Below are 12,863 nucleotides of genomic sequence, written 5' to 3'. Positions count from 1 at the left end.
TCAATGTGTACCGCAAACAAGGGTAAGTATCATGTTTCTGTTTCTCACATGGGAAAACTAGAGGGAAAATAAGTGAAAACTACAGAAAGGTAGAAAACTGTGTCTCCTGGAGAGGAAGACATTGCTGTTTTTACAAAACTGCTTTTCTGAACTCCGTGTGTGTTTGTGTACTTGTCCCATACAGACATCTCGGAAATTTCCTGCTTCCTACTGGAAACAGGCAAAGAAGCAAACAGATATTCAGCTTCAAAGAAAAGTTAAATTCTTAAAGATAACTATTTTTTATGTTGAAAAGAAGTCTGCAGGAATCTTCACAGAAATATTTTGTCCTATGTGGTTTATAACTTATTTTTCCTAGCTCAAACAAAGGAAAGAGAGGGCAAAGCATTATATAAAAAGCCTAGAGTTTGGTCGGTTTTCTCAAAGCTGAACTGAAGAAGAGAAAGGTATTCCCAGATACTTGGGCCACATTTGAGCTTGAGCTTTCTTCTTGATTTGTCGTACCCATCTTTAATCCCTTGCCTATTCTGAGTGAAAGCAATGAAGCCCAGACTGAAGGTAGAGCTGGATGCATAGTGGAAGTACAGGCTCTCGAAAGAAACCATATAAAACATGAATTATCATCTGTATTTCTGAGTTGTCACATGCAGACAGAAATTATAGAGATCAGGAAATTTCTTTTCCTTGAGGTTTTGAACATGTGAGCTACGGAGACCCCCTTCTGTTTAAATCCTAGTCCAAGAGGCTGAAGGTGCTTGTCACGTGCACACATATGCTTTTATTTTCGCCTGGAGTGTGCACTCTGCGCTGCCAATTTTAATAAAGAAATACATGGCCAGCCTCAGACACGGTAAGGGACTTCTTATATGCCGACAGCAAATATTTTAAAAATTACTATTAAGTTAGATTTAGCTGTTACACTGCTTTCTAATATCAACCCCCATCCTAAGCAGCAGCCTGAACTGGCTTTTAGAGTCTGCACAAATGACACTTCAAAGAAAATAGAAGGTTGCCTGGAAATATTATCACAGAGGTCCATCATTTTTATAGCATATGCTAATGAGAGGGACTCTTCGTTTACTCCCTTCAGCGCCATCACTCTGATACCAGTGAAATAATACAGCTGATAGCAGCACAACTGAAATTCACCATCCCTTCCACACTGAAACAAATTCTTACCAGATACCACTGCTGATTCCACATAGGATCGTTGAAAAGATTTTCTGCTGAGTCTCTCATGGTGGCACGCTTAGTTCGCTTTTTTTCATATTGCTGCTCTGCCCATGACACCTATAATTATTTGTATAAATATGACAAGTAAGCCTCTATAGGTTAGGACTCTCTTAGCCTAGAGGGTAAGGGGTTTCCTCACACAGCAGAATTTTGATGCCTAATGCAAAAGGAACAATGTTTGATGCAGAGAGGAGGATGATTTATACTGTAGCATACAGTGTATTTTGGGGAAGAGGCCTTGGTGAAATCACAGTACTACAGATAATTCATAGAAGTTAATTAAGTACAGGCTAACAGAAGAACTCCTGTGAGTGCCACACAATGCAGGCTTTCACGTCAAACGAGTAGTATGGTTAGAAGGTTATCTAGGCGGTGGTGGTTACCAAAACAAGCAAAACTGCTTCTTCCTCCTACCTACATTTTAATGCCCACCTATTTCTACCAGGAGTTAAAAGAAAAGAAGGATTGTCTCAGGCTTTACTCTAACAATCATAATGATGCTGTTACTCATAGCCCAGCTGGACCTTCAAGTCTCCTCCCCAGTGGTGTTTTGAAGTGTGATCAGTTAGTAAGCTACAAAGTTTGTAGTAGTCAGTGTGATAAGTTAGTAAACTACAAGTATTGGATTAACTTAATCACTGGTATAATTGCACTTCCACTGAAAGGCAAAATGCTTCAGCGTGTTTTGCTAAAGCATCAGTCCAATGAGTTGCATAGTGTTTGTGCACAGACACAGCTACCTCTAAGTCACTAGGCTGCGTTTTAGAAGCATATCCTGCTTGGTTTCCTTGAATGCGTTACTAAACTCAGTTCAAATCAAACCCTGATTCTGAAACCCATCCCTGTGCTGCGAGCTCCTTTTGGAAAGGGGAATAAAACGCTATTCACTGCTAGCACCTGGATGGTCACTGTGACACAGATCAAGTCGGTGCTTTTCATCCCAAATTCCAGGCCAGCAAAGCAAACTCAGGTTCAGTAGATTGCCAAGATCCTGCTATAAGCCTCATGTGGAGGACGCCTCGGAGCTAACCTTTCACTTCAAACATCTGAATAGATTTCATTATTTTTCACTGTGATCCAATGGCTTTATGGTCCTTACATCTATCACCATATTTGAAACAATAATGAGTGACTCAGAAATTATGATAAAAAAAAGTAGACTTGATTAAAACCTAATTTTTTATTGAGAGTCTAATGAAAGTTCACTACAAGAGCATAAGCACTTAGAAATGACAGCTATACCAGGCATGTTTACTGAAAGCTAACGCTGCTCCCTGTGCTATGCATTTAGTGCTAAAACCCCTACGAACCATAGTTAGTCACAGGAGATGAAGACACCCATGCAGGTGTAAGTATTTGAAAGTACCCTATAGATATCCAGGGCCATACATAGTTGTGCGCACGTTCGAGCAATTACCTTTACCTCTCTTCCTTGCCCAGAGCAAAGCTTGGCCTCCTCATCACCCAGCAGTAATTAACAATTGATGACTTCCATGCTTGTTACTTTTTTTGATGTGGACAACTGCACTGAGGGAAATGAGCTGAAACTACCAAGCCCATATGTCAGACAAACAAGCCAAATGTTTGTCACTCAGCAGCTGGGTGAGGTTCCAACCATCCATCTACGGCAAAAGCTGAAGGCCCTGTGCCAAATCTCCAGTCGCTGATATATAAAGCAGTGAAAAAAATCTTGATTCAGGTCTCCAGCAAGACAGTAGATTTAGAAACTACTGCAAATACTGGAGAGGGTTAGGAAACCAGATAATTATATCCTTTCAATGTATTCACAGCCTTTCTCTGTGTTACAACAAATACTGGGACACCTATAGGAAGCAGATAAATACTCAGATGAGAGCCAAGTTTTACCCCAGCTTTCACACTTACCATACCGTAAAATTCACGAAGGCGTTACAAACAAATGCAGGATTCCCTTCTCTCTCCCTTTCTAAAGACTGAATTTAAATCTTTTTAAATAGGCTGCTGCTGAACAAGAGTAGCTCTTTGGAGCGAAGGTGCGTGTATAACTACACAGCATTACATGATTGCTTTGTGTTTATATACTTACGTAATGACATAATTACATCCCATTCATTCACATAGTTAGTTTGCATACTAGATGGTAAATAAAGGGAAATTAGAGTAAATTTAGCAAATCACCTGCAGCACTTTGAAGCTCTGCTTTTGGATCCAAGCATGTAAGCCTGCAATAGTGTTTGGCAATAATGTGTGTTAACACAATTGCTTCCATTCTGCTTACAACATTAGAATTTGGTATATTAAACACGGTCATGTTTCCCTGTTTAAGAGACGCATCCGATGTAATAAGTCCAAAAAAGGGAGGAACTGCAACCAAAACTCCATTCCCTGGCATTGAACAGCTGATCATTGGTATGTGTAAATCAGAACGCTAATTTACACTAAAGCTATGGTTTTCAACATCCCCAGTTTAGAATTATTTCACCTAGAGGACTTTAACTGTTAAACCAGCGTTTGCAAGGAGATAGATGGGAGCATACCGTTTCGAAACGGAACAGGCAAAACAAATACCCTGCCTCATCCCTCTCCTTTAAGTCTCCTAGCTACGCATAAAATATTTCCTCCCAGATGACATTTGCATCCAAAACCTCCAGATAACCGATTACTCGTTCTCAAGTGATTTGTCCTTATGTGATAAATTGCTGGTTTTCACAACTGGGTTACTTCATGTTTTGGACTGCTCGTATTTTTACAATGATTGCTGCAATAATGCTGATTTGAAATTCAAATTTCCTCATTCTGAAGTTCGCCAGAAATTGTTTTTAAGAGAGGCTGACAGCATTCTGGTCTGTTCCTTAAATCTGTCACCCACCCCATTTTCTCAGTATGTTAACAAACAGGCATGCTTCTCTCTTAAGCAAAGGCAAATAGACGGGGAGTCTGCTTCACCAGCGGATCGTACCTCAGAGCCCCGGCTCTCCAGTGTGCCTGTCTCTGACTGCAGCGGGATCCCAGTGTACCCAGCTGCTGCAAGTCTAGAACCTGTGATGGATCCTTTCAGAAGGAGTTTTGGCTTGTGAAGGAAGAAGCAAGTCCAGCAAAACCTCAGGCCTTTTCCCCTGCTGCTTTTTTTTTTTTTTTAATATTCATTCACTTTAAATCAAATCTAATCCCCTTGGTAATTGCACAGACGTGGCCTGATTAAACCTACTGCATCTATGGATTTTTACTTTGAATCGAGCCCTGTGGCTCCTCATCCATATTTTCATCAGACACACATCATCTGAAATTCAAAGCCTGTGCAATGCTGCAGATCTTAAATCTTAATTTGGAAAGCACTTGCAAAAAAATTTGGTAAGAGAGGGTCAGATTCTGCCTGTTAATGACAGAATAATAAAGTATTATTCACACGAGTATGGAGGCTGAATATATTAGACTTGCAAAACGAGGAAAGCCTGCCTGTGACCTCATTACAAAGCTAGCAATAAGGAGACAGAATAAACAGAGGGCATGAAAAGGAATAAACGTAACACTCACCCGCTCATCATCAGAGAGTCTTTTAGTGATATGAATGGCACTTCTTCGAGACCGCCTTGGATGGCTTTTACGTCTGAATAGGTAGTGATTTTTGAGTGATCCAATCTAAAAGACAGAGGCGTACTTTAACTATCGAGAGGTATTTCCCCACTGCAAACAAACATCAACAATCACAACCTGACCAAATTCATTCTCCTTAAAAGAGGAAAGAAAAGAGCAAGAAACTATCCTTTAGATATTGTAATCTAAACTGAAAAACACTCTTTCAGGTAAGAAGTGCTTATCACAGCCAGTGTGCTGCTGGAAGAAACTGGGGGAATAATTTCACTCAAGCTAGTGAAGCAGCAGTCGTTACTACTACAGAACTCAGTAAAGATGTACCTGTAGTAGTGACCAGCATACTCAGAGACAAGGCTTGACACCGACACATTTCAAAGGACAGGTTTTACGTAAGGCCACATGCCAGTTTTATCTGCTCTTCCTGGGGTTCAGCTGAACAGGTGTAAAAAGCTTCGTGTGGCTTCATAAACCTCACTGCGGGGTTTGTCTGTACAGGCACCTACTGAAGTGGCGTCTTCACTGGTGCAGTGGTTGATCACCCTGAGAGCTGGGTGCACCCCGCCAGCTTTAAACACCCCTCTTTCCTAAGGAGGGGCTGTTTGAGTGGGGGAGAATCCACTGACTCCAAAGGCAGAAAGACCAAACGCACGGAGGGGGGATTGCACCTCGGTTTGAGAGTCCGAAGGACATGACCGTGCCTGGGACGCGGGGCTGCGCGTCCCGCACACCTGCGTGGCAGGGGTTGCCCACAGCACCGGGCACACCTGGGGAGAGGTGACCCGCAGCACCCGCTCCCAGTCTGCTGCCGGCGGGTGCTGCGGGCCACGGCGCGGGTGGGAAGCGGCTCTGTGGAGGAGTGGGGTCCCCAGCGCGGCCAGACCGTGCTGCCTGGCACAGGACCCTCGTCTGGAGGTGGGACGAGGCTGTTACCTAAAGCCGGTTACTCATCCCTGACAACGCTGACGTCACGGCATCCCAAAAAAGCGCCGGGAGGGCCGGCTGGAGAGCAGCCCCGAGATGGCGATGGAGCCGCCGGGGGCGGAAGGGGTGTGGGGGGGCAGGTTGGGGGCGGCGCGGGGCCGGAGGCAGAGCTGCCCGGACCCCTAGGGGAGCCGGGGCGCTCTGCCCGGTGCCTGCCCGGTCCCTGAGAGACAGCGAGGGTGCCTGGACGGTCCCCTGAGGGACAGCGGGGCTGCCTGTCCGACCCTCCCCGGTCCCCTCAGAGACAGCGCAGGGACGCCCTGCCCGACCCTCCCCGGTCCCCTCAGAGACAGCGCAGGGGCGCCCTGCCCGACCCTCCCCGGTCCCCTCAGAGACAGCGCAGGGGCGCCCTGCCCGACCCTCCCCGGTCCCCTCAGAGACAGCGGGGGTGCCTGGCCGGCCATGCCTGGTCCCCTCAGGAGGATCACAGTCGCCCCGCCTGATCCCTGCCTGAATCCCTCCGGGAGAGCACAGTCGCGCTGCCCGACTCTGCGCGGTCTCCTCAGGGAAAGCCAGGTGCCCTGCATGGACCTCGTCAGGGAGAGCCGGGCCCCCTGCCCGCGTCCCTCAGGGACGGCAGGAGCGCCCTGCCCGCTCCCCTCAGGGAGAGCCGTCCCCGGGGCCGGGGGGCGGCGGGCGGGGAAGGCGCTTCAAACTCCCCGGAGCCCCGCGCCCGGCAGCCGGGCAGAAGTTTCGGGGCAGCGCTGAGGAGGGCGTGAGGGAAGCGAGCCTCGGCGGGGCAGCTGCCCGGGGCTGCGCGGCTCAGCGCGGCGGTCCGCCCCCCGCCCGGCCGTACCTGCCCCACGAGGTCGTAGTCCAGCTCCTCCGCGATGGCTCTGGCGGCGTCGGTGCCCGCCGGGATCTCCGCCGCCCACTCGTTGAGGAACTGCCGCTCGGCGCTGCCGCCGCGGGTCAGGCAGCAGGCGGCCAGCAGCAGCGCCAGGGCCGCGCACCGGCCGGCCCAGCGTCGCCCGTCCATGGCCGCGGGGCGGCGGGGGAGGGCGGCCGGCGGCGAGGCGGGCGGGCGGGCTGCGGCGGGGCGCCGCGTTGCTAGGCGAGCGCGGCGGAGCGGGGCGGGCGGGCGGCCCGGCGCGGGTCCCTGCCTGCCGGCGCGGCGCGGCTGCCCGGGGCTGCGCGGCGCCCAGACCCTCCGGAGCCGGAATGGAAATGAGTGCTTACACGTCAAAACGACGACAGCCATCCTGACGTCAAGTATACCTGGCCCCCGAGCCGGGGGGAGGGTGGTAATTCCCCCGGGGGGGCGGTGGGAGGCGGGGGGGGGGCGGGAGGGGGGCGCGGCGTGCGCGGGCGGGCGGGCGGCGGGGGCGAAGCGCGCCGCGCCCCGGGCGGGTCCCGGGGGACGGGGGCGGCCCCTCCCCGCGGCGGCAACTTAGCGGACTTGTCGCCGCGTCTGTGTGTCTGTCCGTGTCCGTGCGTGTGTCCCCTCCCCGGGACGGGGGTCGCGGGTGCCGCGGGCGCAGGGCTGCGCGGAGCCTCTGCTTTGTGCCGCGTTGCCATCGTCGCCTTCACGGCCGGCAGTCGCGCCCCGGGCCGGGGGCGAGGCACGGACCCCCCGTCCCCCCGACCCCTCCGCGGAGGGTTGCTGCCCCCCAGCCCCGCAGGAGCGGCGCTCGCCTCCCGGCCTCGCTCCGGGGGGACACCCGGGCGGGTAAAACATTTTTCTCTTTCTCTTTTTTCTTTTTCTTTTTTTTTTTATAATTAAGCTAATAACCCGGGACCTACTGCGCTTGATGAATGTACATCATCCCCTGATACTTCTGACACACCATAGGTATGCGGCATTAATTGGCGCCGCTACCCCGTCTGATTACATAACAAATATCTTCATCCTGAAGTACAATTACTCATTTTCAAATATTTTTAATTCTCTTTTTTTTTTTTTTAATCGCATCCAGTGGTCTGCACGTTGCACTTTCTCAGCAATTTGTTAAGTACTCATTTATTTCCATATTTCCATTTTGCAACCACATTTCCCTAGCTCCTTCTCTTTTATTTAGCTTTCCTGCTACCATTTTATTGTCTTTCCTCACATGTCAGAAAACACCTCTAAAAATTTCCCCATGTTCCCTAAATGCTCTTGCTTCTGCCTCTGAAACTGAACCTTTTAGCAGCTTCAGTTTATAGTTAACATATTTCACTGCTTGACTCGTCCAACTTTTAAACTGGGAATTTTAATGAGTTGCTTTTAGGAATCAGAGCCGTGAATTAACGCTGCTTTCCTTCTTCTGTCTAGTGCAGAGTGACAGGTATGCCTGCCCTACTCTTTGTTGGCTTCCAAAATAGGAAGATATTGGAAAACATAAATACAAAACAATGAGGAGTGGGAAATATTGTAAAAAGCCGGTGTTTTAGTGTCTGAAATCTCAGCCTCATATATCATTGTGGCAGGATGGGTGCGGTTCTGAGAGCCTCCTGAGGACTCGTGCATTCCCCTCAGGATCATGACCACTGCAGGTGAAGTACTGGCCATGGCGGGTGCAGGAGCCCCCAAAAAATGGGAGTCTGGATGGATCAAGGGAAAGGAAGAAGGATGAGTATATAATAAGCATTCTGGAAACGCCAATAGAATATCAATAAATGTCTATATAGAATAGAATACTAATAAAATGGCACACAGCACCGTGCTGGCGTTCACCCATACTCACTTTCTGCAACATGGTACATCGACAGGACAGGGCTTGTCAAAGTCAAGCTAGCAACTAGGACATGTGTTTTCTGTTCATTTTCATTTATTGTATTCACTGCATGATTTTCTCAGTGAACGCTGCCAAAAATTTATTTTCTTCACTTTCCTGGACAGAAGCCTTAAAGATCCTGCTGTTCCATTTTTAGCCCTGTTTCTGAGGCTTTCTCTAAATGCAGTTGTCTTGCCAAGCAACTGCCAGGTCCACGCGGGTTTTTCCTGTGTCAGTTTTACCACTGCTGCGGTTCTACTCAGAACACAAAGGGCTTTTTACCTCTCATTTCTCATCACTGAGACTGCGATTTGGCTTCAATTTTAGGTTTTGTATTAAGCAACTGTGCAGAAACTTTGTCTGCGTGCGGAGATGGAATGAGAGCTATATGTATGTATAATGACAATTTATATTCCCAGGTCTTAAGTAGTGGTTAGAACATCTACATCCCTAAGACTGTTCTGAAAATCTTGGTACTCTATCCTAAATGATTAATTCTTTCGCATGTTTATTTATTGGGATAGCCTTCTGTGCGGGACTTCAGTCAGATGGGCTGCGTACGGAGCCCTGAGCTCTGCTAGGGAGCGATCTAACTGCCACACAAACTGGCCATCCTATCCATTAATGAAGGATGCTGTCCAACCCACTACATTCCCCTCTAATAATAGCACAGTAAAAAGGAACAGCTTGCTCAACAGCATCAGGTGGAGTCAAAGATAATTGTTTCATGCTTCATAAACAATTTAGGTTTGTTGTTTATCAGTGAAAGGTTTATTTAGCCCCTGGTGCGCCCAATGGTATTCTGCCTGTGTGTAAAATCAGAAACACAAGAGCTACTCTAAAAGTGCTATATCTAGTGTGTCACTTCAGTTTAACATGATAGTCAGGATAGACGTGCTTCTGGGGGATCTGTGTTCTGATAAGGACCTCTGTGCTTCTGGTGGAGAATTGCTGGTAAAGGAGCTTTTGGGTTTTTTTCCAGTGTGTGGAAGCTGAGTGGGAATCATTGCATTTCCCACACTGAAGTGTCTTCTTGTAGACCAAGAGCAAAATGTTTCCTTGCACATAGGTAAGGTGTCCATCAATAATGGTGTGTAATACTGAGTATGAAATCCGAACCCTCAAAGGACTTACTGCTTAGTGAGGTCCCCTGGGGAAAAGCTTTTGAACGTGCCAGGGTCTGTCAGTGCTGGTCGCTTGTGAAGCACCACCTCCTAAAAGCACAGGAGCAGGCAATCCCTAAGTGTAGGGAGTCAAGCAGGCGAGGCAAAAAGCTGGCTTGGCAGACCAGGGATATTCTTCTAGAAATAAGGAGAAAAAATAAAGTATATGGCCAGTGGAAACAAGGTCAGGTGACATGGGAGAACTCCAGGGATGCTGTTCGCCACTGCAGGGAGGAAATACATGCGGCCAAAGCTCAGTTAGAGTTGAAGCTGGCCAGTACTGTGAGGGACAATGAGAAGGGCTTTTTTAAATACATTAATTGCAAAAGGCAGGCCAAGAATAACATTGGCCCATTGCTTGATGAGAATGGTCACCTCACAAGTGGGGACATTGGCAAGGCAGAGACGTTTAATGCTTGCTTCGCCTCGGTCTTCAACACCGGTGGTGGGCTCAGGGACCCCCAGAGCCCTGGGCTAGAGAACCATGGCTGTGGGAATGATAAACTCCTAATAAACCCTGGACTTGTGCAGGACTTGCTGCTCCAGCTGGATCCCTGTAAGTCGATGGGGCCTAATGGGATTCATTCAAGGGTATTTAAAGAGCTGGCTGATATCAGAGCGAGACTTCTCTCAATGATTTTTCAATGCTCTTGGGAATCTGGAGAGAGCCCAGATGACTGGAAGCTGGCAAACGTTGTCCCAGTCTTCAGGAAGGGCAGCAGGGATGACCCTAGTAACTACAGCCCTGTCAGTCTCACTTCTGTGCCTGGCAAAATTATGGAGAAGATTATTCTGGGAGTTATTGAAAAACACCTGAAAGGCAACGCAGTCATTGGTCCCAGCCAGCACGGGTTCACGAGGGGAAAGTCCTACCTAACAAATTTGATTCCCTTCTGTGACAAGGTTACCCACCTAGTTGACCAAGGAAAGCCGGTTGATGTGATCTTTTTGGATTTCAGTAAAGCTTTCAATGCTGTCTCTCAGAGTCTCCTCCTGGACACAATGCCCAGCATGCAGCTGATAAACACATAGTGCACTGGGTGAGCAATGGGCTGATGGGTCGGGCTCAGAGAGTCACAGTAAATGGGGTTACATCGGGCCGGCGCCCAGTCACTAGCCGGGTTCTGCAGGGATCAGTCTTGGGGCCGGTACTCTTTAATCTCTTTGTAAATGTCTTGAATGCAGGTCTGGAAGGAATACTAATTACTAATACTAATTAAGGTTGCTGATGACATAAAACCGGGAGGAGCTGTTGACCCTCTCGAGGGCAGCGAGGCCCTGCAGAGGGATCTGGACACACTGCAGAGCTGGGCAATCACCAGCCGCATGGAGTTTAACAAGGGCAAGCGCCAGGTTTTGCCCCTGGGGCGCGGCAGCCCTGGGGATACAGACAGGCTGGGGAGCGAGGGGCTGGGGAGCAGCTCCCCAGAGGGACCTGGGTGCTCTGCTCGACGGCAAGTTGAGCACGAGCCCCCAGTGTGCCCTGGCAGCCCAGAGGGCAACCGTGCCCTGGGGGGCACCGAGCCCTGCATCGCAGCCGGGCGAGGGAGGGGATTGTCCCGCTCTGCCCCGCGCTGGGGCGGCCTCACCCCAAGCGCTGCGGGCAGCGTTGGGCGCCGCAGGACATTGAGGGTATAAAGCTACTGGAGAGTGTCCCGAGGAGGCCACGGGGCTGGGGAAGGGTTTAGAGGGGAGACCATACAAGGAGCGGCTGAAGGCCCTTGGGTTGTTCAGCTGGAGCAGAGGAGGCCGAGGGCAGCCTCATGGCGCTCTGCAGCTCCCTCCCGAGGGCAGGAGGAGGGGCAGGGCTGGTCTCTGCTCTCTGGTGCCCAACACCAGGCCCCGAGGGAATGGCAGGGAGATGGGCCAGGGGAGGGTTAGGCTGGGCATTAGGGAAAGGTCCTTCCCCCAGAGCGTGGTGGAGCCCTGGAACAGGCTCCCCAGGGAGGCGTCACGGCACCAGCCTGGCGATGTTCAAGAAGCGCTTGGACATGGCCCTCAGAGACACAGTGTGAATTTGGGGTGTCCTGTGCGGGGACAGGAGCTGGGCTTGATGGTCCTTTGGGGTCCCTTCCACCTCAGGACGTTCTGTGAATCATTATGGTTCTGTGACTGTAGCCCTGAATGAAACCCCCCCCCCAGTCCTGATTTTGACCTAACAAGGGTAAATCAGCAGTAATGGCTAAAATGTTTTTTATTAAGAAAAGTACATTACAGCAGCGTGAATGAACTCAAAATCAGAACCCACAGGGCAGGAGTCTCTCCTCAAATCTTGTATTGCTTCAGCAAGTGTAAAGATATTTTCACCTGTCTTATGTTCTGGGTGCCTCCCCTGTAGTGTACTTAGCTCACAGGGGTACATTGAAGAACTTTGTGTTAACGGTCAGTAACTTGCTCCAGGACATCTGGATGAAAATTGTATTGGAGATGTCCTTGCACATCGCACCTGAAAACTTACCCCCATTATAGCCAAAGGCAATATTCCCACTCTCTCATGCCTAGGACTTTAACCAATGGGCTTTTTCTTCCTCGTTGTCAAAAGGCATGTAAAGGTTTCAGGCCATAGCTGTGTTTTTATACCTGCATTTTTGATCCCTCAAAAAAGATGCCCATGAAAAGGGAGATGGACTGGTTTCAAGAAGCCAAGCCCTTACCGACAACACCCTATTTCCTTGCTCGTTAGTAAGGCTAACACATTTAAACCGATCAATTCTTATTTAAGGCTCGAGTCCATACTTTTGAGCTCAGCTCTCTGCTTAACTGCTGCGGCATTGCTCGGGACACCCGCTTCTGGCCACTGCGGGAGGTGGTGGCGGGGAGGGGGCTGCACCAGCACGAGGGGCTGAGGCTGGCGTGGGAACGGCTCTGCAGCTGCTCCCGCGTGGCTTTGCGACGTGCCTGCTGGCCACAAACCCGTCCCGTCGGTCAGAACCAGGCAGTCAGGGGGTGACTGCCCCGCGGGGGAGGCTGGGGAGTTCAAAAGCTTCATCCCCTCTGAATGGCAGCTGGTATCCTGAGAAATATATTGATTGCAAGGTGGGAAGCACAGGCATGAAACCCTGCAACTCGTGAAGTGAGAAAGCTGTCACTGAAATGAAAGCACCCCAGGAAGCTATAAAGAGATAAAGTCGCATTCCTTCATCGCTGTGCACCTTGTAGGAGAGGAGCAATTGTCTTTCTTACTGAGGCAAATAATGAAAGAGAACAGATAAATGGG

The 12,863-nt window shown here is 49.6% G+C and overlaps 1 protein-coding gene across 1 annotated transcript in view; it reads right to left on the bottom strand.

Annotated features, from left to right (window-relative positions):
- The window catches only part of PCSK1 (proprotein convertase subtilisin/kexin type 1), a 31,639-nt gene extending 24,721 nt beyond the window's left edge, over nt 1–6,918 (bottom strand). Inside the window, exons 1-3 of the mRNA XM_075078911.1 lie at nt 6,584–6,918; nt 4,747–4,851; nt 1,180–1,290 (exon numbers count right to left, since the gene is read on the bottom strand). Coding sequence (XP_074935012.1) covers nt 1,180–1,290; nt 4,747–4,851; nt 6,584–6,766 — 399 coding nt within the window. The 5' untranslated portion in view covers nt 6,767–6,918. The remainder of the gene's footprint in view (nt 1–1,179; nt 1,291–4,746; nt 4,852–6,583) is intronic.
- Nucleotides 6,919–12,863: the final 5,945 nt, after the last annotated feature.

This window comes from Phalacrocorax aristotelis, chromosome Z (assembly GCF_949628215.1).
Source record: "Phalacrocorax aristotelis chromosome Z, bGulAri2.1, whole genome shotgun sequence".
NCBI lineage: Eukaryota > Metazoa > Chordata > Aves > Suliformes > Phalacrocoracidae > Phalacrocorax > Phalacrocorax aristotelis.
Note: the sequence above shows the minus strand (reverse complement) of the source record. Positions and strands in the feature narration are given on the sequence as shown.